We start from the raw sequence: 23,583 nt of genomic DNA on the forward strand, positions 1-23,583 counted from the left end.
TGGGGGAGGGGGGGTGCACCCTATGTTGTGTGATGTGCAACCACTATGCCCAAAACAGAACGAAGCAGAACGCGGGGACGCCGAGAAAAAGCATGCTTTCCTGCATGGAGCGACATCCATGGACTGCAGACGCCATGGTCAGGAGCTCATGTTTCAGAGTTGAGAGCTCTCAAAGGGATTGAGGAAGCGGAGGCTGCGTGATGGCCGCAGGCGTTGGTGTGTTGGTGGCAAGTCAATGGTTCGGAACACTGCCACTTCCTTTGTTATCCGAGCTTGTGTCCGCTTCTGCATTACGGCGGAAAAGGTCAATCTATTTGGGTCATTAGACTCCAGATGGATCTCCACCCCATAGAAGGATGATAAATAAGAGGCCCCTTTTCCGCGTGTCTGTGTTGGTGGTGGGAACAACAGTACGAGGTACAACGCGAGATTGTTGTTGTTGTTGTTGTTGTCAGACCGACAATGAGAGAGAGGAAGGGAAGGAAGTATGAGAAGCGACGGGCCGAGACCAACACATGACATGACCAGCCAGCCCGAATGGGGGAGGAAGAGGAGGACCGGAGTCGGAGTTCGTAGTCAGCAAGCCTTAGGAACAGCAAGAGAAAATCGATTGATCATAAATAACGATAACTACAGCAATAACAACACACGCACACACACAGCCACCATCAAGTCCCTCGCGTCCTAGTTGGCGACCAGATAACAGAGACCCTCCTCTGATGCTTCTAGAAACCACCTCCAAGAATCTCTCCCAACTTAAAAGATAGGGCTGACGGTGACACAATTGACCAGATAAAGTCACTTTAATTTAGCACATGCTTTTCATGGACTGACTAATAACCCACTCCAACATAGCAAATGAAACGAGCGATGGACCACCACCACCACCCATCTCACTGGCAGTGAGCAGTGAGCAGTGAGCAGTGTACAGGGGGCAGGGGGCAGGGAGGCAGTGCTCAGATACTTCAGCCTCAACTCTGCTTGGTCACCTCCGTGTTGCAGGACGAGAATCACCAATGAAACGCACCGCGATCGGATCTGACCCGGTCGCCGATTGATGAAGGATTGCCTGTGAAACCCTCGATGCTGCGGCCCCCAACCTAACACCCATGCACAATCACACCCTCCCTCTCTCCCTCGTCTCCAGATTCAGCCCCATCGATCAGCCTATCCTTGCCTCTGGATTTTGTGGGCACAATTGAACACGTCAAGACCCCAGCAGCAGACTAGACTACCTACGGCTGGACGAAGCGCTCGGTGGCAGGTCACCCACCGTGGGCTGGCTGGGCGGGCGGGGCGGGGTTTTCTGCGCAAGTAATCAATCTGCAGCAAACTCTGAATTTTGAGATCTCGCGGTCAGAAGGTAATATATTCATCAAGTGACAAGTCAATCTGAAAAAGATCGAATCCAAGATCAAGAAGAAAAGAAAAGTAGCATTGGTAAAGTAATCTATTACTGCTTCGAATTGGGTATGTGAGAGCAATTTCATGGGTTACATTAATCGTATCCAGCCACCAAAAAAAGGCTTCACTGAACCCCCCAAGGCGTTCCAGGAAGCATGTAGAGAAAGTTAGATAGGTCAAAGAAATATTTCAAGCAACGGATCGGATTTCTCTTCCAGAAAGCAAAACCTCGACACTAAATATAGCACAAACCCCCAACAGGGTCTCTTCATTTATACACACGCGCCCTAGGTTATAGGGTTTCCCCCGCCCGTAGTTGACGGCCGGACTCTCATGAAGGACCTGGGGCTACTATGGACAAGAAGGGGGAATCTAAGCAAGGAAAAGGGCGGCGGCGGCGGCGGCACCAGCGAAGGCAAAGGAGTTGCCGTTGATGGCGCTGGCAGCACCGGTGTAGAGAGCAGCAGAGGGGGAGGGGCTGTGTACCTGGTTAGCGTCTGTTTGGTCTGCATACATGCTGCATCCACTGCAGAAAAAAGGGGAAATACTCACGTAGCGCTGCCGCTAGGGTAGCCGCTGCCGATGGCGGCGGCACCGCTGGGGATCAGAGCAGCGGACTTGGTGGGCTTGCCGCTGCCGGGCTTGCCAGGGAGGCCAGTGGCACCAGCACCGAGAGTGACGGTTGAGTAGGTGACGGTGGGAACGCAGGTGGTCACAGCGATGACAGTGACGGAGCTGCTGGCAGCGGCGGGGGGAGCACCACCGGCAGTCTCGGCAGAGGCGCCGGAGGGGACAACAGCGGGAGCCGAAGGAGCGGAGCCGGAGCCGCTAGCGGGAGAGCCACCGGCGGGGGAGCCACCGGCGGGGGAGCTGCCAGCGGGAGCCTGGGGAGCAGCGGTGGTACCAGCGGCGGAGGCACCCTCGGGGACAGAGGAAGTGGGCTTCTCAGTGACGGAGGAAGCAGGGACCTCGGGAACGGAGGTGGTGGTAGCAACGGGAGAGACGCCCTCAGTGGTGGTAGCAGCGACAGCCTCGGGGGTGGAGGTCGAGTGGACACGTCCAGGGCAGTTGGTGACGGTGGGAGCGCAAGAGATGATGGTTACATCCTCGGTCTGGTAGACGGTCTCGACATCCTGGGGGATGGCAGCAACGAGGCTGGCGAAGAGGGCAACGGTGGCAACGGAGAAACGCATCTTGAATGTTGTGTTTGTGGGTGTGGTGATAAATCTAAACCGTCAAGGTTGATTCTTTTATTGAGTTTGGTGGGTAAAGAGAGTGTGGACAGTTGGGCTGTGTTTAAAAGAGCGGCAGACCGAAGTCAAGAGGATTGATTGCTTCAAGCAGTTGAATCTGAGGAAAAGAGAAACAGAGAAGAATCAGAAAAGACTGGAGCAGGAGGAGGGGGGAAATGAGGACCTTTGTATCATCCGGGAGATTAACCTGGAGATCGTTTCAGAGCCAAAAAGGGGAGAAGCGGGCTGCAGGCGAGTGGAGAGAACCAACTTGCGTCTTAGTCTAAGTCTTGGATGTCTAATGTTGGCTCTTGGGGCGCGGTGTAGGAGAGTAGGTTTAGTCCAGGATAGTATAGTCTAGTTTGGTAGTTTGATACTCGAAACCTCATAGGCAGTTTAGGGGTCAAAAATGGGTCCACTCTCATCTGTTTTTTGTTTTTTTTTGGGGGGAGGGGTGTTTATTTTTTCACTATGGTCCTCGTGGGATAGTCTCACGGTTGGTCCCTGTGCCCACTGCCCAGGTTCGGTCCAAGCGCGGGCGGTTCTGAACTGGTTCTGAACTTCTGATGGATGATCGGTTGTTCAATTGCTTCTTTCGACCTTGTCGACTTCCCTTTTTGGTTGGTTCTTCTGCGCTTAGGGGTTCTTTAGTGTCCCTAGTACTCCGTACTCGGGTCGGGGTCGAAGTATAGCACTCCCAGCTATAGGTTTCCTTTTACTCGTACCTGCATATCATGTATGTAGGTACCCTTTGGCAGTATGAGTATTTCGTGAATGACCGGACCAAGCTCTGTGGTAGTTTCATGATTCATGCAGAGTACACAAGCGAGGAACAGAGAATGCGTGATGCGTAACTTAGACTATGTGCTGAGACTGGCGAGACACCCAGAAGTTTGGGCTGTCACACCGCACCCAGCAATAATATGAGAGTCAGGGGCAGCAACTCAATTACGGAGTGGTCTAGTCTACTCTAGTCTACTGAGCCACAGGAAACGTTTGGAGGCCCGCTTAGTAGTCCGTGTTTCACCTTTCCTCTTTAGGCCAATCAGCGCGCGCTTCTGTGGGTCACACAACAATTGCTGAAGTTGTCCCTGACGCCACCGACCATTCACCGTCTTGGCTGACATCCCGCTGTGGCTCGCTTCCCCGCTGTCCTCCCCTTCACGGAATCCCAGTGGCCAGCACAGTGGGTCGGCTCATTGCCCCTGTCTCGCTGCTGCGAAGTTTGGCCTTCTTCCATTGTGCTTGTTGTTCAGGTGGTTATTGTTGTTGTCTTGCTTCGGCAAAAGGCTTGTTGGTAGTCGTTGGTAGTCAATACCAATACTCAATAGCCTGAGTAGCCTATAGTAGACTACCGAGTCAAGTCCAATGGGCCAAAAACTAAACAATGGATAGTGTTGTCCTATTTTTGCTCGGAGGTGATTCTTCCACCGAGGAGGTTGTAAACCCATTCTGAGAAGCATGCGGTTAGCAACCCGACTGACTTTTGCCGACTGGAGTCGATCAAATAATCACAATACTATAATGCCGCTGGTCTTGACCATAGCGCCTGGTGCTCGAGGGCAACGGGCTGGGCGAGGGTTAAAGCCTCCGTCCCGAGTCCTCGTGAAACCCTTGCTTGTTTAGGATCTTCTTTTGAGCTTGTTGCACTTCGACCGATTAATTCCCCCCGCGCATGTGTTTGCGTGCAACTTCTGACGTAGCCTAACAATAACGACAATGAACAGCACTCTCTGCATGTGCTTTTCCCGCCGTCTCCTCGCCCGGTCCTTGAAAGCACCTCCGCAGCAGAAATCTCATTTCACCGTGGTGACCACTGGCCCCATCGTATTGGACGAGTCCAGAGTCTCGCTCGGCGCCACGGTCGTCCTCATTGATTGCTTAATCTAAACCCACTGGTCGCTAATCGAGATTCGGCTAGCCCCTTGACCTCGAGAGTTGAGGGGGACAGACTACCACCTTCCTGACTGTCCTTTTTGACTTTTGCCCTCGAAGCGATGAGCAGACGTTGTGCGTGTCGCGATCGGCGTTGTTTGTGGAACGCGGCAGAAGCAGGAGAAGAACAATGCAGTGACGCGTTGGAAAGACGCCGTGCCTACAGCAAATGCATGCAGAAGAGGTGATGGCGCAATCGAGAAGGATTTGGTTTTGATTGGGGGAAGGGAAGAGTTTCGGAGATGGGGGTTGCAGATGGAACCTTGAACCGAGTGAGATTGAACAGATGGTAGCCGCCCGAATGCAGCGATCGCATGCTGGGCGGGCGGCTAGCATGGGGTAAGTAAGTTCCGTTGCTTAGTTAGTCGCAGGTAACTTACTAACTTAGCAGCTGTTCATTCCACCATTGAAATGTCACTATCATCGGCAGACTATTGGAACCCTCTTTTCTGCTATTAAAAGCTCAGACGGGCTCGTCGTTGGGAAAATTGGGTGATCATCTCCGAGAATTTCACCCCCAACCCTGATCCGTTGCGACACGGTTTCTTTTTTGGGGTGAAAGATCCGGTGCGATGAACTACAAGAGAGTAAGATGGGAAAAGGGGGCCAATATGGGCTGCTAAGTTGGGATCAATTGTCAATAGTGGAATTTCTGGATCCAGAAGTCTTGATTGGTATGTACGTAAAGGATAGCGGGCAATTGTTTACCCCGTAGTGGCAGAAGGAACCATGATATGCAGCGAATATAGCTTTAGGAGAATCCTGCCCTCAATGCCGTGGCAAGGGGAAGGGCGGGCGGGGGATCACCAGAAACGAAACAATCCTGACCACTATAAATTGCTGGCGCGCCCTGCAAACACTCGACGGGACTCTTGGTCCAGCACTCAGAGGTTACGAGTGAAGAATCTTGTTCAAGACTCCAAGTGCCGGTGCTGGTTGAAGTCGGCTCCGCCGATCAACAGGGGCACGAACTGGCCATCAATCGGCTGCGATGTCCAACTTCGGATTCACACCGGCGTGGAACTTGAGCTTTTTCTTTACCCCGGGTTTCTGATTGATGGTATTTGGGCAGCATGAGTGGAGTGAGAAGCATTGGCCTACCCTTGGATCTGCTGTAAGGTGTGACCAACACCCGCTATCCTCGTCATCATCAGAAGCATGTAGTCATCGAATCGGAGTCTGCGTCGATGATCAGGGTCGACGCGCCAACAATGAGAAACTGGCGGGACTCATTGACGCTGATCGAGCAAGTGTCTTGGAGATTTGGGGTGGGGGAAAGACCTCCTTCAAGCCAGGATCGTCAATGCCGCGCGTTCTACCGTAGACACTCGTAGCAACCTCTAGTTACTCTACTCAATTATCATGACCTGCATTTGAAAAGGTGATTTGGATTGATCGTGATAGAGTGATGCCACGGCGCATGACCGCTGCTCCGCTGCATAACCGAGAACAAGCCTCGTCGCTTGGCGCCGTTGTTGACCGTAGGGCTACACTAGTACTCGGTTTCAACGGAGGAGAGCCGAGGAAGATGAATAATGGATGATGGATGGTTTCCGAGTTGAGTTCAGGGTTGGGGTCGAAGCCACAGGGTATGAGATCATTAAAGTGCAAGCTCCCTTCCAACTGCGACCTCAAACTGGCCCTTGCCAGTCCACAATTATCCAACAGATACGGAGTACCAACAATTAGCATAAATTCTCATCGTCATAATCGGTCGGCCCCGTCGCTATGGCGGTGCAAAATTGGCGGATGCTATTTTAAACCGGCTCAATAGTGGGTCGGGGAGCGTTTGTGGCTGCCCCCGATATGCTTGCTGGTGGCTTCGGAGAGATCGAAAGTTTTAAAAATAAAGACTTGGTGAAAGGGAGCGAGCCAGCGTCATTTGTTGGACGTCTGTGTGTCTTTCCACAAGGCTGAAGATGGCACGTGTCATGTTTAATCCTCGTCCTGGGAGGTCGATGATGGTCAAAGAACTCAAAGAACGATCACCAGCATCATCACTACGACAACTACGACAATTGCCCCAATCAGAGAGTGAGAGTGGCATAGAGGGCAATTTCACGGCCCCTTCTCTCATCTCCTACCGAGATGCATTTCTTGGAATGAGCTGGGATGAACTGGGACGAGGGAGATGAGATGTTCGACGGGCCACAAGCACTGGCTGGTACGTATAGATTGAAGGTGGAGTTCCGGGTGAAAGTACCGGATCGGTTGGATGGAGCTTCGAAGCCAGCCAGGGACAAGGCAGGCAGATCAAGTACATATGAGAACTGGCCGGTGAACGGTCAAAACCCTCGCTTCCACTAGATACTATCACGAAATCTCTCTCTGTTCATTGGATGGGGAGCTGAAAAATGAGTTTTTTTTTTTTTGCAATGCCCGCAATTGAAGAGTTTTCATGGATGCCTATGGTTGCCCGACCCTTAAGGCATCGGTTGAATAAAAGAACAATAGACTGTTATTGACAATAAGCTAGAGTTGATTGAGTGCGCTGGATGTAAAATCTAGATCCGAACAAGAGTTAATAATAAAAGTCATTGATATCCACCTTGAACGTGAGATAGATGAAGTGTGTATCTAAAATGCGAATTATCTCCTTGGAATTGGAAGGGAGTATATAAAAAGATCGCCGAGTGGACACTGAGCTGTCAAGAATAGTAGCAATTCTCCAGCGCTTTTTGAAACAGTGCGGTTCCACCAGGTCGGACTCCCTCGCCTGTCACAGCCATTAGGTATGTCGAGGATGTGATGTGATCATATTTAATCCTGGCTGCTAGCTGTCTTGACTTTGGAACTAAATTACTTTAACTTCTTATATCTTATAAGTTGCTTGCAGTTTAGTTGTTAAGTTAGTGAGTGGTGTGGAGGTTTGTTTCCATCAGCTGCTGCCAACTGACAAAATCAGCGCCCTCCTCTCTCTTCTTCTTTTTTTCTTCTTTCTTACAACAAACAGACACCAACAACTTCTTCTCATCTTCGGAAATTCCTCGAATGTTGGTCATTAGTCGCCCTCACTCGCTTGGTTAAAATTGCAAATTGCGACATTGATGGCATCGTCTGCTACATCACCTGTCAACTGACTTGATTCGATTTACCCGGCTGTTTTTGTTATCGCCAACCCCTCTCTCTCTCTCTCTCTTTTCTCCTCTCAGCCGCCGCCGCCTGCCTGGTTAACCCCACGGCCCTCTTTGTTCCGACCACCTCACCACCACCACCATCAATACTACACCACCTCCTTCTCCTCTTTCTCATCTCTTCAACAGTTCATCTCAGCTTTCCATAGCCGCAGCCCCTCTTTTCTTCTTCCCAGTTTCTCCCGTACACTCTTTCAAAGTGTCCAACCCAAAGACCGCCGATCTGGCTACCTTGGCTGACCCCAACGAGTTGTTCTTGCCTGGTGAGAGGCAAAACAATCTCGCAATGTCATCCTCGCCAGTCCCCCTCCTCAAACCGCCTGTGCCGGGTAATCGCAGCAATGGCAGCAGTCCTCGACCCCCCAAACTCACCCTGGGTATTCCTCCTTCGCCCAACGCTCGTCCCGTCACAGGAAATGGCGTTCCGACCACTGTAGCGCCTCCGCCGACCGAGGTTCCTCAGCTGCAGCGGCCGGCTGCCCGCCCAGCTCCTCCCCAGCTGCGCCTCGCTACTCCCATGGGTAGCACTCAATCCATTCCCCAGGTCAAACCCCGACCGGCTCCTCCACCTTTGGCGACCAGCGGCCTGAACGAACCGAATGGACACTCTCGAACGGGCAGCTTTACCTATCTCGACGGGAAGGCCAGTGGGCCGGCCTCCGCTTCCTCCTCCAACTATTCCGCGTTATCGTTCGCTATGGGGCTCCGACAGCCACATGGCAGCACCCCCGATCCATCATCTGCGATCAGTTCAGTGTATTCCGACCGGGAAGGTGGAATGTCAATGGAGCGGGACAGCAGCGTCAACAACTTGATCCCGGATCTGGATAAGCTGAGCTTGGAGAAGGGCAGGCCCCTCGACGTGGACGATCTGGATGATGAGGGCTGGCTCGCAGCCAGTGAACAGAAGAAGATCGTGGAGCTGGGTAGTCTGGGTGAAGGCGCGGGAGGTGCTGTGACTCGTTGCAAGCTCAGAGAAGGAAAGACCGTCTTTGCTCTGAAGGTGAGTTGCGCAGCTGAAATGCCACGCTTTCAAAGGATACTAAAGGCTGTCTCAGATCATCACAACCGATCCCAACCCCGACGTCAAGAAACAGATCGTCCGCGAACTCAATTTTAACAAAGACTGTGCCTCGGAACACATCTGTCGCTACTATGGTGCATTCATGGACAAGTCCACAGGAACGATCTCGATCGCAATGGAATTCTGCGAAGGTGGCAGTTTGGACAGCATCTACAAGGAAGTCAAAAAGCTGGGAGGCCGGACAGGAGAAAAGGTGCTGGGCAAGGTCGCCGAAGGCGTCCTAAACGGCTTGACCTATCTCCACAGCCGAAAGATCATCCATCGAGGTAGGCGCTCAGACATCCATTTTCGTCCATTGGTGATCGGACCTGTCTAATCCGGCATGTACAGACATCAAGCCGTCCAACATTCTTCTTTGCCGAAACGGTCAAGTTAAGCTTTGCGATTTCGGTGTCAGTGGAGAGTTCGGTACCAAGGGTGATGCGAACACCTTTATCGGTACATCGTACTACATGGCACCGGAGCGGATTACGGGACAGTCGTACACGATCACATCGGATGTCTGGTCTTTGGGCGTGACTTTGCTTGAGGTTGCCCAGCATCGCTTCCCCTTCCCAGCTGATGGGACGGAAATGCAACCACGGGCCGGTCTGATTGATCTTCTAACCTACATCGTCCGTCAACCAATCCCCAAGTTGAAAGACGAGCCCGACAATGGCATCCGGTGGTCAGACAACTTCAAGTACTTCATCGAATGCTGGTATGTGCCTGTTACCCCCTTCCATGATGGGTTTGTGTAACTAACGATGGAACTAGTCTGGAGAAAGAACCTCCACGACGAGCGACTCCATGGCGGATGCTGGACCATCCCTGGATGCTGGACATGAAGAACAAAAAGGTCAACATGGCCAATTTTGTGAAGCAGGTGTGGGATTGGAATGAATAGACTGCCTGCACAGCATCAGGACCGCCGCAACCATCCGTGCTCACATTTCTTTCATTGGGCTGATATTGCTACCTCTATTAATTCGATCGCATATTACGGTCTTCCCTCTTGATGCTGACAAGTGGCTGGCCCTTGGTTGACCCGGATGTCAACAGCATACGAATCTGTGATCATCATGACGCTCATTTTTATTCTCATCCGTGCACTGTCTATCATTCCTTGGGACCATGGAGTTGGAAATGCTTTTGCGCCCTTTTTGACTATCATCGCCCGACATGATCACGCCTTTCCTTAATACCAAATTCCTCCCTCCCGCCAGCGACAAGGCCCGAATTGTCTATGCATCCTCGTTTTCTTCCACCAGCAAGAACCCATTTGCATTCATCCAGCAACTCGATGTTGTTTTCGCATTTGCTCCAGAAAGGGATTTCTCTGTTTTTGCCCGACAGCCAGCGGTGCTGGCTCTTTTCTTTTCTGCTCTGATCACTGTCCCCTCTGCGTGTTTCACCATCTCGATTTACCCGGTCTATCATCTTGCACGTGAGCGAATCCATTCATACATAACATACATTCATACATACATTTTCACAGAGAGTACCCACCCCAAGGCATCTATCTTCATTCACATACATATGTGCAAAACCGTTTTGTTTCTTGTCTTTTCTGTCTTGCTGTGTTTGCTTTTTCATATTTCTATTCGAGGACCGGGTCCGCATCTTGTGTATATTGATTGGCGTCTATCCAATTGAGTCAAAACTCATCATCATCATCATCATCATTTCCATCGTACTCTTTCCCTTTCCATACGATCATCACCATGGTATATTATATGCATTTGCCCGCGTAGAGCAGACAGTCACATGATCGAAAGCCTAATCTGGCCCCGGACCTTGTCGACCACCGTCATGCCTTGGGTTCTATAAAATGGGTGCCAGATCTCTTGCTCGAATCTTGTATTTATCCCGCCCGACCAATATTATTGCCGAGTCGGTCCAGACTGCTACCCCTACAGTACTAGAAAGTGGTATGCCATATGGTTCCAGATATACAACACAAGTGAGGTGGGTAACTCATCCAACATGGATCCCAATATACACACACCAAGTATACCTCAGGAACTTCATTCTAGTATTCTTAATATGAAAGGAGGCTTGTAAAGAAGAAAATGAGATATTATTTATAAGATATCATGCCATGCCTGCTAGCAGCGCTATCAATACAACTGAAAAAAAAAAATCTTCACACCCATCATCATTATCAAATATACAAATGGAACACGTAATGCCTTCAGATAAGTACTGGGGGTCGGGGGGAGGGGGGGGGGGTTGCGGTGTGGCTCTCGTTGAACCGCGGATTATTTATACTCATACTAAGAACGGTTGACGGGCTGCGCGCCGAGCACCCACCCCAGTCCACTGACTAGTCCATCCGTCACCATGTTACTGACGACGTCTCTCTTGCGGACGCGATCGGAGGGTCCCCCGCCGCCGCCGGGCTCGTAATTCTCAGCGGAGACCACGGAGTCGGTTCGGGCGTGCGAGGAGCTTGCGGTGGCTGTGTGGGAGGAGGAGGGTGTGAATCCGTTGTTGTCGTGGTGGGAGGAGGATGGTGAGGCAGTGGTGGTGGTCCTGGTGGCTGCTGCGCGGAGCGGGAATGCATTCTTCTGCAGGGCTAGGGCGGCGCCTCGCGCGACCTCGAAGAGGCCCATGGGCGCTTCTTCGTGGTTGAGACGATGATGCGAGGCGTGCGCGCGGGCACGGCGGGCTTGGTGCTGTCGGGTTTCCAGGGCGTCCTGCTCGGAGGAATCGGCGGGCCCGAACCCGCCGGGGAGGCTTTGCATGGTGAGGGAGGAAGTGAGGTCGCCCTTCGTATCCCAGATGTCTTCTTCGAGGGATTCTTGCGTGCGGAGGTTGCTGAGTTCCTCGTCGCAGCGTCGCCAGGCACCCAGAATCTCTGGGAGCGGATCCGGGTGGTCGGAGGGGACGAGGATGAGGGCAAGGGAGAGAAGCTCCATTCTTTGGGTGAGGTGGGTGATTTGGGACTGCGTGGTGGGAGGGGTAGACGTGCTGGGCGGTGGTGGGCGATACCGTCCGGCGGAATACACCGTACGCCAGGTAATGTCGTCTGTGAGTGTCGTGTCGGGCGTGGATGCGGACGAGGTGGGTGTAAGCCGGGTAAGGATGTAAGAGTAGGCTGTTCCGAAGTCGTGGGAGGTTAGAGCGGAGTTGATGGCTAGAGACATGATGCGGCGTTCGGCGGTGAGGATGGCATCCTGTTCGGGAAGAGGGGCCAGAGTGGAAGCTTCATGGTGATCTGAGAGCCGCGGAGAGAAGCCGGCTGCGACAAGATTGCGGCCTATGGCCAGAAGGTCGTCAACCTTGGTGTAGCTCTTGGGGTTCTGTTCAAGGACTTTTTCAATGAGGGAGAGAGGATCGGAGTGTACGCGGATGCTGACGGGCTGGAAAGGGACGCCGTGCTGTAAGGTGAGGGAGTAAAAGGACAGTGAGTGCGTGGCTGAGATAAGAGCACCAATCTGCTTGAGAGCAACCGAGTCTGAAAAGTGCGGCTGGAAGGCTTGAAGGCTGGTTGGTGATGGCATTAGTGTCGCTCAACTATGATACTTGGGATTAGTACAGAACTTACATTTCGTAGGCTCTCTTCATGCCACCACGAGTTCGATTGCCGTTGCTTGCGTTGTCATATGCTGTGTAAATGGTCTCTCTGACGGCCTCTTCGACCTTGGATGACGTCAGAGTTGAGTCGGAGCTGAGATAAATGTCGACAGCGAGTTTGTACTCTGTCCCTGTTAGTTGATATGCTGATGACCCGGCAAAGAGAGCTGCTTACCTCTGACTTCAAGCAAAGCTTTCAGGACTTCGACTTCAACAACCTCCCGTTCTACTCTCCAAAAGATACCATGGTAGACAGGGCCACTGTTATCCTGTCGAGACGTTTGATCTGCTACCCAATCACGCAGCCAAAGCAATTGCCTACGAACCTTGCCCCAGTCTCGGCCCGGCTTGCTCTGTCTGATCATAGATTGAACCACACCGCGCATTTCGAGCAGTTGCGTATCTACATTGTTGTGTAGACAAAGGTTTGCGGCTGTACGACAGGGCATAGGATGGCCGAGCTCACTCAGCACCTGGAGAGAGACGCAAATGGCGCTGAGGAACGAGATGGATGCGGGAGACGGACGTGTGAGCGGGTTCGATGTTGTGAGAAGCGCATTCTGCATGAGGGAGACTCTCGAGGTAGACGAGATCTGGTCCGAGTCAAATACCACTGACGGTAGTTCTGCATCATCGTCTCTCAGAGACAAATGCTGCTCCAGGTCCAAGAAACTGGCGATCCGCGCAAGGACTTTGATCGACCCATTCAAGGCCGCTGCGCTGACATCAGCATTGGCGTAGACAACGGCCAGTCCAGTCTGTCCGTACCGCGTCCGCAAGTCTTTCATCTCGTCACTTGGTAGGTTAGGGTCCTCCTCGGCATAGCCTCCCAGGTCAACATCCTCCGGGCCATCCCAGTTCGTGAATGCGTTGACTGCGCTCTCGTGATCCACCAAGCTGCGCGCCAGCAGCCACTCGTTAACCTGCTGCCATCCTACCCCTGCATTCGTCTTCGGTTCCACATCGTTCGGCGGAAGTGAGAGAGTGTTTTGCTGCGCGACTTCGTTGAGCTTCCGCCGCTTGGTCCTGTTGCTGCCATACATCCACGCACCCACCAGCCCGCGGAGGTTCTGCACTAAATCCATACTAGTTTTCGTATTGCCGGTCATTGAAAGTAAAACATTAATGGCGATGCTGTTGTCCATCGACTCAAGGATATCCAGAGAGAACGTCTCGTCCTGGCTGGGGTAATATTCGTAGTTCAACCGCAGCAAGGGCAGTAGACTCGAGATTAACCATGTGCGGAGGATAGGAGAGCGTGGATAGAATGGTACGAGAAGATCGAGAATGAGGGGTTGGAGGGCGGTTTCGGAGTCGATGCGATGGGCGCGGTGGATCAAGAATTGGGTCAAGAGGTCGGTTGAATCGTCGGTGTCCTCGTCATCGGGATGCCTTAACGGCAGTAAACGAACCTTGCGTACTCGTTTCCGTGCAATGGTTTCGGTCAAATTCTGGACCGGGGATGTGTCAAGCTCTGCAGCCGTTGAGATGGCGGGCTCTCCATCTACCAAGGCTTCCACAACGGATGTGTATGTTTTGGGGGGGCAACTCTCGGGGAGGAAGGTCAGTATGATGCGCAAAAGGCGCTCGGTTGGCAGCCAGCGAGGGTATTGAGCTTGGAGTTGCGATAACCGGGAGACATCGCCGGTGACACAAAAGTGAATGGCTAACAGAATCGCATGAGCACCTGAGAGCCGAGAGGAACTGGCCATGGCGTGATAAAAAAAAAGAATAAGGAGATCCAGGCTAAATGAGTGAAAACAAGAAGAAGAAGAAGCTTGAAGGGAAGAGGGTGATGTGTTCGTGAGCCACTTGGGAAAGACGTCAAGCCTCCCGTCCCGTGCACAGACCGACTTCCGAGGCGGAAAGCAGAAACCAGCAAATCAGCCAATCAATCCCCGGGCGGTGGAAGAATGAACCTCGATCGCTCGCTGCACCCACTCACTCAACTCACTCAAACCTCCGCTCCAGCAATCCCTCCGCCCGCCCCCCCCTTCTACGTACGCTCGACGCCTCCGCCCTTTCGATCTCCTATTCCCACCCTCTCTCAATCTCACAATGGCTTCCGGCTTCGGTAACAACGGCGGTATGTTACTTCTCTGCTTGGGCTGCGGGCAATTGACTGCCACTTTGGCTGGCTTCGCCGGCCCAGGCGCCCGCTTTGACAGCTTCGCCGCGGACATTGTCGGCTGATCTCGCTCTCTCTCGCAGGTCCTTCCCGCTGCTACAACTTCTGGCAAGAGGTCCTTGGTTGTTATGTTGTCAACTCGGCCGAGGGTGAGGCTGGCAAGAAGAAGTGTCTGCCTGCCTTGGAGGATTACCACGAGTGCCTGCACCACAAGAAGGAGGTACGCTTGATTGAACCGATTGTGATCTGTCACCTTGAAATACTTCGATCGCCGAGAGGGACCGGAGTAGACGAGGGGGGGAGAGTAATAGTCCTCTTACTGACGTCCTCTTTTTCTTGGGATTTCTAGATCATGCGCACGATGAAGATGCAGGCTGCCTACCGCAAGGCGGAGGCCGCCCACCCCCGCGACAATGCGCCCAAGGCTGAACAGATCCGCAGTCTAGGTCTGCTAGGGAAGGAAGAGGAGTCGGCTGCGTTCTTGACACGGGCATGAGAGAGGCATGTTGTGCGCATTTAGGGAGTGTGGATTTCATGTTGATCGTTTCAATTACTACCAAGATTCTGCTGGTTTGTTTATCCGTTCTGTCTGTTCATCACTGCGAGGTCCTTCAATGTATAGAAATGGACAATTTTCCTTTTGGTGCCTGCGTGGGCTGTATTGGGCCCAAGCTTGAGGTCTGCAATGCCAATGGTCGCTCTCCACCCATGATGATGAAAGATGATGACTGCACCGTTCAATTCCGGCAATTGATAATGCACATATGAGAATGGCACTGTTTGTCATTGGCCAAGCCCCGATTAATGCTGTGTGTAGTTCCGGGGATCGAGATCCTATTTGGCACGTGTTATAGTTAAAAGAGGTATATTGGAAAGACAAAGAAACAACCAAAATAAAGCAAGGCAAAACAACGTGCAAAGGCGTCATAAGTGATATATTGATGATTCTGATTCTCTTCCACATGTCTCTGCAATGTTACAATTATAGAGGATATTTAACCAAATTGGTGTGTACGCGATATCACTGTGTTGCAGGACATGATGGCAGAATTCGAGAACTGGAACTGAACTATATATATCTAGCCGGATTTAGTCCATGGGATTTTAAAGCACCAATGTATGCGACGTGATTGGCTCCTCCATCTCCCACGTCATCCGAGGCTCAGAGGCTGTCATCTTTCGGGACTTCTCAAGGCTGGATCGACTCCTTAAGTCGTTAGCGACCTTCAACGGAGTCGTCAGCAGAAGAATTACCGCAGTCGTCGTTGTCGTTGACCACACGGGATGGAGTTGCGCGACGAAGAATTTGCGGCGGAAGCAGGAGGCCATCTGGCATTTTCTTGGCACGCTATTGAAGGGGCGATCGAAACAAGCTCACATGGCGGTCTCACTGGAAACGCACGCAAGTCATTTGCAGGTTGCTACATACATATATTCATCTCTGCGCGGTGGATTATTGAATGCAACACGCAGGGCCTATCCCCGTCCGGCTGCTGACGGAATCGCAATAGTTAACTTATAGCGATAGTTCTATTAGTTACCTGGTATCTGGTATAGCCTACCAACCGTTGAGTGGTTGAGTGAGTGTGTGTCAGGTGGTTGGCATGCAAGCAGGAGAGTAGACATAGGCCAGATTAAGGATTACTTGTACAATCAACCTCAAGCAAGCAAGCAAGCAGCTACTGAATATCCTTCTCTTTTTTTTTTTTTTTTTCCTGCGCAGGGAGAGTAACTCACGTGACTCAACGAAAACCTTTACGGGAGTGGGGGGCACTAATCCGGAAGCAGGCTAGTGCCCAGGGCCCAAGTATGGGTAGGCGCGCCCAGGCAAAGATGCCCCCAATGATATAAACAGGCTGCGTGACCTCGAGGGCAGGCCGAGCAGCTCTTGTTGATGCTCCTGTGCAGCCCCAGCCCCGGTACACGCCCCGTCCGTCCGCCGTCCTTACTTACAGACTGACTACTACTACTTACTTAACCTACTTTTACCTACTTTACCTACTTTACCTACATTAACTACAACTACAAGGCTACAAAGTTGAGCTAGCTACGTACCGAGTGAACCACCACAGGTACCACTCAACTCAGCCTGTCTCAGTTTGATCTCCGACTCTTCATCGTCAACTCCCATCACATTCCCGTCATCTGCCGAATTCTTTTTTTTTTTTTTTTTTTTATACTGGTGGAATTCGAATTTCTGATATCATTACCTCGAATTCTATTCCATTCCGGGATCCTTCATGATTCACATGATTCATTTCATTCACGCGGAGTGACTATCTATTCATTATAACAACCTTCAGCTCGGCTACGGTCATTTTACTTCCACCTGGTGACAACCGTGCCTAGATTAGGACCGGATCTCCACTCATCAATCAGCTTTCGCTCTGATCGCCCTGTGATCTGACGGAAACTGATTCTGTCCAGTGTGTCTGGATTTTTTCTTTATTCATTTCTTTTTTTTTTTCCCACCCCCCCCTTTAACCTTTCCCTTCTTCCCCTTTGACGCATACTCGACGTTGACTCGATGGCTGTGACGTGGGTGTAACCGTCGTGTTTACTTTACATCCGTCTCCCTCTCCTCCACTCTCCGTCGTTCTCTTGCTTTACTTAATTTCCGGACGGGGGTTGTGGTGTGCTACTGAAAGGAGATTGATTTTACCATTAATTTGTTAATAATTCTGGTCACTTTCTCGGCTTCGTTCACGATACCCCTGCCTTTTGTTGTGCTCTCAGTTCCTTTTTTTTTCTTGATTATTCTTGGCTGTGTTATATTACGACCATCTGTATAGCTTTCCTTGTCACAAAAATCCGCCATGACTTCCAGGTAAGTTTCCTGCCATTCCGCTTCCGTCTGATACCGGCCACTAACCCATTTCGTTCTAGACTTGACCGTCTTGTCACGTGAGTAATCGACAGCTTTCCCCATCCCTGCACGCTTACCTAAGGAAGGGACGAACTGACCAATCACCACCTGCAGGTTACTTGAGACAGGCAGCACGCCGCTCATCCGCAATACTGCGGCTCAACAGCTGGCCGACGTGCAGAAGCAGCATCCGGATGAACTCTTCAACCTTCTCGGTCGCATTCTGCCCTATCTGCGTTCTAAGTCTTGGGACACTAGAACAGCCGCTGCTAAGGCAATCGGCTTGATCGTCACTAATGCAGACACCTTCGACCCCAATGAGGAAGATGGCGATCACATCAAACAGGCTGACGATGAAGATGGCGGCGTCGAGATCAAGTCGGAAGGCGAATCAGCCGCCACTGCCAGTGATCTCCTTAGGCTTGAAACCATCAATATCGCCGCCATCCTGAAATACGGCAAGCGGCTGTTGGGAAGCGCAGGCAAGGAGTACGAATACTCATTGGCCGGCATGGATCCAGCCGCTCGACTCCAGCACCAGAAGAAAACCTTGCACGCTCGTCTGGGTCTCGCAGGAGAGTACATCGAGGAGGATCTGATTGATGACGGCGATTTGGTCTTGAAGACACCGGGAATAAAGGAGGAAGTTCCCCAACATAGGGATAGTATCCACCATCTATCCTCTACCACCCCTCTTGCATCGCCTATGGAACCCGCCAACGGCGAGGAGGCCGGTCTCAGTAAGCGACAATTGAACCAACTGAAGCGGAAGAACAAACAGAGCGCAAAAATGGGCGCGAACAAGGTCCGAGTCGTGGATCTGTCGACGCGCAGACCGTCGGATAACGTTACCACTCCTTCAGCTGTTACTCCACACCCGATTAAAGCGGAGAACGGTGAGGAGCGCAATGGCGACGTAAAGCAGGATTACTTCAACCTTGAGCGGTCGACTGGTGGCGACGACGATCAGAAGATCGTTTCGGAGTTCAAAGGATCGGTTGTCCCAGAAAAATCCTACATCCAACCAGAGATCACGGATGAGGGTCCCAGCAACTCATGGCCATATGATCCCATGTGCGAGTTCCTCATGGTCGATATCTTCGATCCTAACTGGGAGGTGCGCCACGGAGCCGCAATGGCACTTCGGGAGGTTATCCGCGTTCAAGGTGCTGGCGCAGGTCGTGTACGAGGTAAGAGTAGGGCCGAGAACAATGTCCTCAACCGGCAGTATCTGGACGACCTCGCCTGCCGACTACTTTGTGTTCTTATGCTTGACCGGTTTGGTGACTACATTTCCGACAATGTTGTGGCGCCCATCAGAGAGACTGTGGGTCAAACACTTGGTGCACTCTTGTCCCAGCTCCCGTCGCGTTCCGTGGTGTCAGTCTACAAGTGTCTGTACCGCATCATCATGCAGAAAGACCTGGACCTGGACCGGCCCATTTGGGAGGTCTGCCACGGTGGTATGATCGGTCTCCGGTACTTGGTTGCGGTCCGCAAAGATATCCTGGTGAAGGATCGTGCACTTATGGACGGCGTATTAGAGGCTGTGATGAAGGGACTGGGAGACTTTGACGACGATGTGCGGGCTGTTAGTGCTGCAACCCTGGTTCCAATGGCTGAGGAATTTGTGGCTTCCCGACAAAGCACATTGGGTAATTTGATGACCATTGTTTGGGACTGTTTGTCGAACCTGCAAGATGACCTGAGCGCCAGTACGGGCTCGGTCATGGATCTTCTGGCCAAGCTCTGCACATTCCGCGAAGTTCTGGATGCGATGAAGGCCAATGCGTCCGTGGATTTCGAGTCCTCGTTCGGAAACCTGGTCCCTCGCCTCTACCCTTTCCTGCGACACACAATCACCAGCGTCCGTTCAGCAGTTCTCCGGGCTCTCATTACCTTCTTGCAGCTTGAGGGCGAGGGCACAAATGACTGGGTGAATGGCAAGGCTTTGCGTCTGATTTTCCAGAACCTGTTAGTCGAGCGCAACGAGGGTGTGCTCAAGCTTTCTCTTCAGGTGTGGTCGGAGCTGCTTAGAGCGCTGGAGTCGCGTGGCCTGTTCCAGACCGAAGCTGACCTTCTGAGCCACATCCAACCCTTGATTACTCTGACAATGTCTCCCTTCGGCGTTCCTCGGTACCCCATTCCCATGAATGCTTCCCTCTTTATCAAGCCCTCGGGCGTTCCATTCCCGATGAGCGCTGCTGCACCAGCCAAGTCCTCCCCAAGTGCAGTCAGTGCACAGTCTGATGGGACCAAGAAGCGTGGACGCAAGGTGGAAAAGAAGGAAGTCCCGACCATGTCGGCTCATAACGTGGACGGCCACATGCTCCAGGGCGATATTGACTTGGTTGGCGCCGATACCATGTTGCGGTCCAAGATATATGCCGCCAAGGCGCTGGGCCAGCTTCTTTCTGTCTGGGATAAGAGCGCACTCCCGAGTCTGTGGCAGTCTATTGTGGAGGGCTTGAAGCACTCCGCATCCACGTCTCAGCTCTCGTCAGCGATGATCATCGAGGAATATGCGAGAGTGGCCGGCCCAAGCAGCAAGTACTCCTCGACTCTCTGCGAGCATTTGCGTCCGATCATCGAAGGCGACCGACCGCTGTGGTACGGCGATATTGCATGCTATCTTCATGTTGCCCGCGCCCAGTGTCACTCGCTGCTCAATGCCTTCCGCGACCATGCCCATGTTCCTAGCTCAAGACTTCCGACTCTTGCTGTCGTTGTTCAAGGAGACGCCGAGGCCGGCCCAAGTGCGTTCTCATTGGCAGATGCTGAGAAGGTCATCGGACCGGATTTCGAGCGGTTGAAGAAAGGACTGGCACCCGCTCAGCGCATTACTGCTCTGCAGGTCCTGAATGACACGCGGGCAACCGCAGAGAACTCTGTCGAAGAAGCAAAGAATGTTCGGGAACAGAGGGATCTTCGGGTTCTAGCAGCTGCGGCTGGTGCGCTGGTGGCTCTGCATGACATTCCAAAGAAGCCGGGCCATATTATCAAGGGCATGATGGATAGCATCAAGAAGGAAGAAAATGCTGAACTTCAACAGCGTTCTGCTACAGCGATCTCAACCTTGGTGGAGTACTACACCACGGCCACTAAACGCGGACCGGTCGACAAAGTCATTGGAAACTTGGTCAAATACTGCTGTGTGGACTCGTCTGAGACCCCTGAGTTCCACCACAACGCCTCGCTGGAGAAGTCCATTCTTTCCCTGCGGAAGGAGGAGGATCGACGGGACCATCCCGACGCAGCCAAGTTTGAACGAGAGGCCAAGGCGGCGCGAATCATGCGTCGGGGTGCTAAGGACGCTCTCGAGCAACTGGCAGTCAAATTTGGTCCTGATCTCTTGGAGAAAGTGCCCAACCTTGCCACTCTGGTCGAGCGGCCACTCAAAGACACGCTTACTGGAAGTCTCCCGGAGGACATTCTTGACCCGGACAATGAGTTGGGTCAGGAAGTCGTTGATGGTTTGTCGACATTGCGCGCCCTGCTACCCAAATTCGATCGTGGTCTCCACACCTGGGTAGTCAGTCTCATGCCTCTTATTATCAAGGCTCTGCAGTGTCGTCTGTCGGTTATTCGATATGCGGCCGCCAAGTGCTTCGCGACTATCTGCAGCGTCATCTCGGTAGAGGGAATGACGATGCTGGTAGAGAAGGTGCTGCCAACCATCAACGATCCCTTGGACGTTCACCACCGTCAAGGAGCTGTCGAGTGTATTTACCATCTGATCCATGTGATGGAGGATCGTATCCTTCCATACGTCATTTTCCTTGTCGTACCCGTGCTTGGACGAATGAGCGATTCTGACAACGACGTGAGACTGCTGGCGACGACGTCGTTCGCAACGCTGGTCAAACTCGTTCCCTTGGAAGCTGGCATTCCCGACCCTCCCGGTCTCTCCGAGGAACTGCTCAAGGGTCGTGATCGCGAGAGGAAGTTCATGGCTCAGATGTTGGATTCCAAGAAGGTGGAAGAGTTCTCATTGCCAGTTGCGATTAAAGCGGAGCTCAGACCTTATCAGCAGGAAGGTGTCAACTGGCTTGCTTTTCTCAACCGCTACAATCTCCATGGTATTCTTTGTGACGATATGGGTCTTGGTAAAACCCTGCAAACGATCTGCATTGTCGCAAGTGATCATCATCTGCGAGCCGAAGAGTTCGCCAAGACCCAAGCGCCAGAGGTCCGGAAGCTTCCGTCTTTGATCGTGTGCCCGCCCTCACTGTCCGGCCATTGGCAGCAAGAGGTCAAGCAGTACGCTCCGTTCCTGAATTGTGTTGCTTATGTGGGCCCCCCAGCAGAGCGCGCCAGACTGCAAGATAGCCTGAGCGAGGCGGATATCGTCGTAACATCGTACGATATCTGTCGCAATGACAACGACGTTCTGCGTCCGATCAGCTGGAATTACTGCGTGCTAGACGAGGGTCATTTGATCAAGAACCCCAAGGCCAAGGTGACGATCGCGGTCAAGCGCCTCCAGAGCAACCATCGGTTGATTCTCTCTGGTACACCCATTCAGAATAACGTACTGGAGCTGTGGTCGTTGTTCGACTTCTTGATGCCCGGGTTCTTGGGTACAGAGAAGGTCTTCTTAGACCGATTCGCCAAGCCCATTGCGGCCAGTCGATTCAGCAAGTCGTCTTCCAAAGAACAGGAAGCCGGCGCACTAGCGATTGAGGCGCTGCACAAGCAGGTGCTGCCGTTCCTGCTCCGTCGTCTGAAGGAGGAGGTCCTGAACGACCTGCCACCGAAAATCATCCAGAACTACTACTGTGATCCCAGTGAGCTGCAGAAGAAACTCTTTGAGGACTTCTCCAAGAAGGAGCAGAAGGAGCTGGCCGACAAGCTGGGAAGCTCCGAGAAATCAGACAAGGAGCATATCTTCCAAGCACTGCAGTACATGCGTCGTCTCTGCAACTCTCCCGCGCTGGTGGTGAAGGAAGGCCACAAGCAGTACAACGAAGTCCAGCAGTATCTGACCACCAAGCACTCCAATATCCGGGACGTGTCCCACGCGCCGAAGCTCAGCGCTCTGCGCGACCTGCTTCTCGACTGCGGAATCGGCATTGATCCCCCGACGGAAGGCGACCTGGGCACGGGAACCAGCTACGTGAGCCCGCACCGAGCCCTGATCTTCTGCCAGATGAAGGAGATGCTTGATATCGTCCAGAGTGAGGTCCTGCGGAAGCTTCTTCCTTCAGTCCAATATCTTCGATTGGATGGTGGAGTCGAGGCAACCAAGCGTCAAGACATCGTTAACCGCTTTAACTCCGACCCGAGCTATGACGTTCTGCTTCTGACCACCAGTGTTGGTGGTCTGGGTCTGAACCTGACGGGAGCCGACACGGTGATCTTCGTGGAACACGACTGGAACCCGCAGAAGGATATCCAGGCCATGGATCGTGCCCATCGTATTGGACAGAAGAAGGTCGTCAATGTGTACCGTTTGATCACGCGAGGGACTCTGGAGGAGAAGATCTTGAAGTGAGTTTTTTTTTTTTTTGTTCTCAAAACCGCATCTTTGCATAACGTACTAACCGCGGGAAAACCTCTAGTCTGCAACGATTCAAGATCGACGTCGCCTCGACGGTAGTCAACCAACAGAACGCCGGTCTGAACACAATGGACACGGATCAACTGCTAGATCTGTTCAACCTCGGCGAAACCGCCGACAACGCCGAGAAACCCAGCGAGCCCACCGGCAACGAGGTGGACATGGTGGACATCGACGGCGAGGTCAAAGAAAAGGGCAAGAAGGGCTGGCTGGACGATTTGGGCGAGCTCTGGGACGACCGCCAGTACCAGGAAGAATACAACCTCGACTCCTTCCTAGCCACCATGAAGGGGTGATCATTGGTGCCTGGCTCCCTCACAAACAGGAGGGAAAACCAAAAAAAAAAAAACAAAAAAAAAATTCACCTACATACAAAACCCATTCACACCTACTCACCAACCTACTACCCATCCACCCATCCACCCACCTATCACACCATCCTACCATTTATTGATTGACGACCGCCTCGGAAGGCCACGAGACGAAACCTGATTTGAAACTCTTCACATAACTTTATTTGCCCCCCAAATTACAATTCCCATGAATAGAACTCTTCGGAGAGGCTTCTCTTAATGTTTCTGCAGGTTTACAGGGCAATTTCTCTCTGCTTTCTGTGGCAGATGGCAGAAAGGGAGAAGGAGTGTATGCTAGCTAGTTTTTATCTTTTTCTATCTTCTTTTTT

The 23,583-nt window shown here is 52.3% G+C and overlaps 6 protein-coding genes across 6 annotated transcripts; 3 read left to right on the plus strand and 3 right to left on the minus strand.

Annotated features, from left to right (window-relative positions):
* Window positions 1-1,421: 1,421 nt before the first annotated feature.
* On the minus strand, window positions 1,422-2,951 carry BO95DRAFT_482362 (GPI anchored serine-rich protein). The gene is made up of 2 exons (XM_025590243.1): window positions 1,957-2,951; window positions 1,422-1,882 (listed from the first exon to the last, which is right to left on the minus strand). The coding sequence occupies exons 1-2, from the start codon at window positions 2,595-2,597 to the stop codon at window positions 1,777-1,779; spliced, it is 747 nt and encodes a 248-aa protein (XP_025441913.1). The 5' UTR covers window positions 2,598-2,951; the 3' UTR covers window positions 1,422-1,776.
* Window positions 2,952-7,991: 5,040 nt separating this feature from the next.
* On the plus strand, window positions 7,992-9,675 carry BO95DRAFT_363868 (Pkinase-domain-containing protein; the record flags this gene model as incomplete). The annotated part of the gene is made up of 5 exons (XM_025582635.1): window positions 7,992-8,126; window positions 8,175-8,708; window positions 8,764-9,055; window positions 9,120-9,489; window positions 9,546-9,675. 5 exons carry the CDS (start codon window positions 7,992-7,994, stop codon window positions 9,673-9,675), a joined length of 1,461 nt encoding a protein of 486 aa, XP_025441914.1.
* A 1,369-nt stretch (window positions 9,676-11,044) lies between these two features.
* Window positions 11,045-14,131, minus strand: BO95DRAFT_473715 (secretory pathway Sec39 family protein; the record flags this gene model as incomplete). The annotated part of the gene is made up of 3 exons (XM_025589743.1): window positions 12,523-14,131; window positions 12,319-12,472; window positions 11,045-12,257 (listed from the first exon to the last, which is right to left on the minus strand). The coding sequence occupies exons 1-3, from the start codon at window positions 14,057-14,059 to the stop codon at window positions 11,045-11,047; spliced, it is 2,904 nt and encodes a 967-aa protein (XP_025441915.1). The 5' UTR covers window positions 14,060-14,131.
* Window positions 14,132-14,333: 202 nt separating this feature from the next.
* Window positions 14,334-15,121, plus strand: BO95DRAFT_443054 (uncharacterized protein). The gene is made up of 3 exons (XM_025586581.1): window positions 14,334-14,433; window positions 14,559-14,695; window positions 14,825-15,121. Exons 1-3 carry the CDS (start codon window positions 14,406-14,408, stop codon window positions 14,969-14,971), a joined length of 312 nt encoding a protein of 103 aa, XP_025441916.1. The 5' UTR covers window positions 14,334-14,405; the 3' UTR covers window positions 14,972-15,121.
* BO95DRAFT_139868 (uncharacterized protein) lies at window positions 14,822-15,502 on the minus strand. The gene has a single exon (XM_025580568.1). It carries the CDS (start codon window positions 15,437-15,439, stop codon window positions 15,029-15,031), a length of 411 nt encoding a protein of 136 aa, XP_025441917.1. The 5' UTR covers window positions 15,440-15,502; the 3' UTR covers window positions 14,822-15,028.
* A 1,389-nt stretch (window positions 15,503-16,891) lies between these two features.
* Window positions 16,892-23,431, plus strand: BO95DRAFT_139873 (DNA-binding ATPase). The gene is made up of 4 exons (XM_025580569.1): window positions 16,892-17,302; window positions 17,362-17,379; window positions 17,456-22,831; window positions 22,903-23,431. Exons 1-4 carry the CDS (start codon window positions 17,292-17,294, stop codon window positions 23,195-23,197), a joined length of 5,700 nt encoding a protein of 1,899 aa, XP_025441918.1. The 5' UTR covers window positions 16,892-17,291; the 3' UTR covers window positions 23,198-23,431.
* The last annotated feature ends 152 nt before the right edge of the window (window positions 23,432-23,583 follow it).

Source organism: Aspergillus brunneoviolaceus, assembly GCF_003184695.1.
Source record: "Aspergillus brunneoviolaceus CBS 621.78 unplaced genomic scaffold BO95scaffold_36, whole genome shotgun sequence".
In the NCBI taxonomy this organism is placed as follows: Eukaryota; Fungi; Ascomycota; class Eurotiomycetes; order Eurotiales; family Aspergillaceae; genus Aspergillus; species Aspergillus brunneoviolaceus.

What these genes read in the sequence shown, in the direction of transcription:
- BO95DRAFT_482362 (XM_025590243.1), bottom strand. Translation starts at nt 2,597, where the DNA reads ATGCGTTTCTCCGTTGCCACCGTTGCCCTCTTCGCCAGCCTCGTTGCT. An exon ending in TACCCTAGCGGCAGCGCTAC is followed by an intron (nt 1,883 to 1,956) that starts GTGAGTATTTCC and finishes CCAGGTACACAG; the next exon opens with CCCCTCCCCCTCTGCTGCTC.
- BO95DRAFT_443054 (XM_025586581.1), top strand. Translation starts at nt 14,406, where the DNA reads ATGGCTTCCGGCTTCGGTAACAACGGCG. An exon ending in CGGCTTCGGTAACAACGGCG is followed by an intron (nt 14,434 to 14,558) that starts GTATGTTACTTC and finishes TCTCTCTCGCAG; the next exon opens with GTCCTTCCCGCTGCTACAAC. An exon ending in GCCTGCACCACAAGAAGGAG is followed by an intron (nt 14,696 to 14,824) that starts GTACGCTTGATT and finishes TGGGATTTCTAG; the next exon opens with ATCATGCGCACGATGAAGAT.
- BO95DRAFT_139868 (XM_025580568.1), bottom strand. Translation starts at nt 15,439, where the DNA reads ATGTGGAAGAGAATCAGAATCATCAATATATCACTTATGACGCCTTTG.
- BO95DRAFT_139873 (XM_025580569.1), top strand. An exon ending in CTGGAGGAGAAGATCTTGAA is followed by an intron (nt 22,832 to 22,902) that starts GTGAGTTTTTTT and finishes GAAAACCTCTAG; the next exon opens with TCTGCAACGATTCAAGATCG.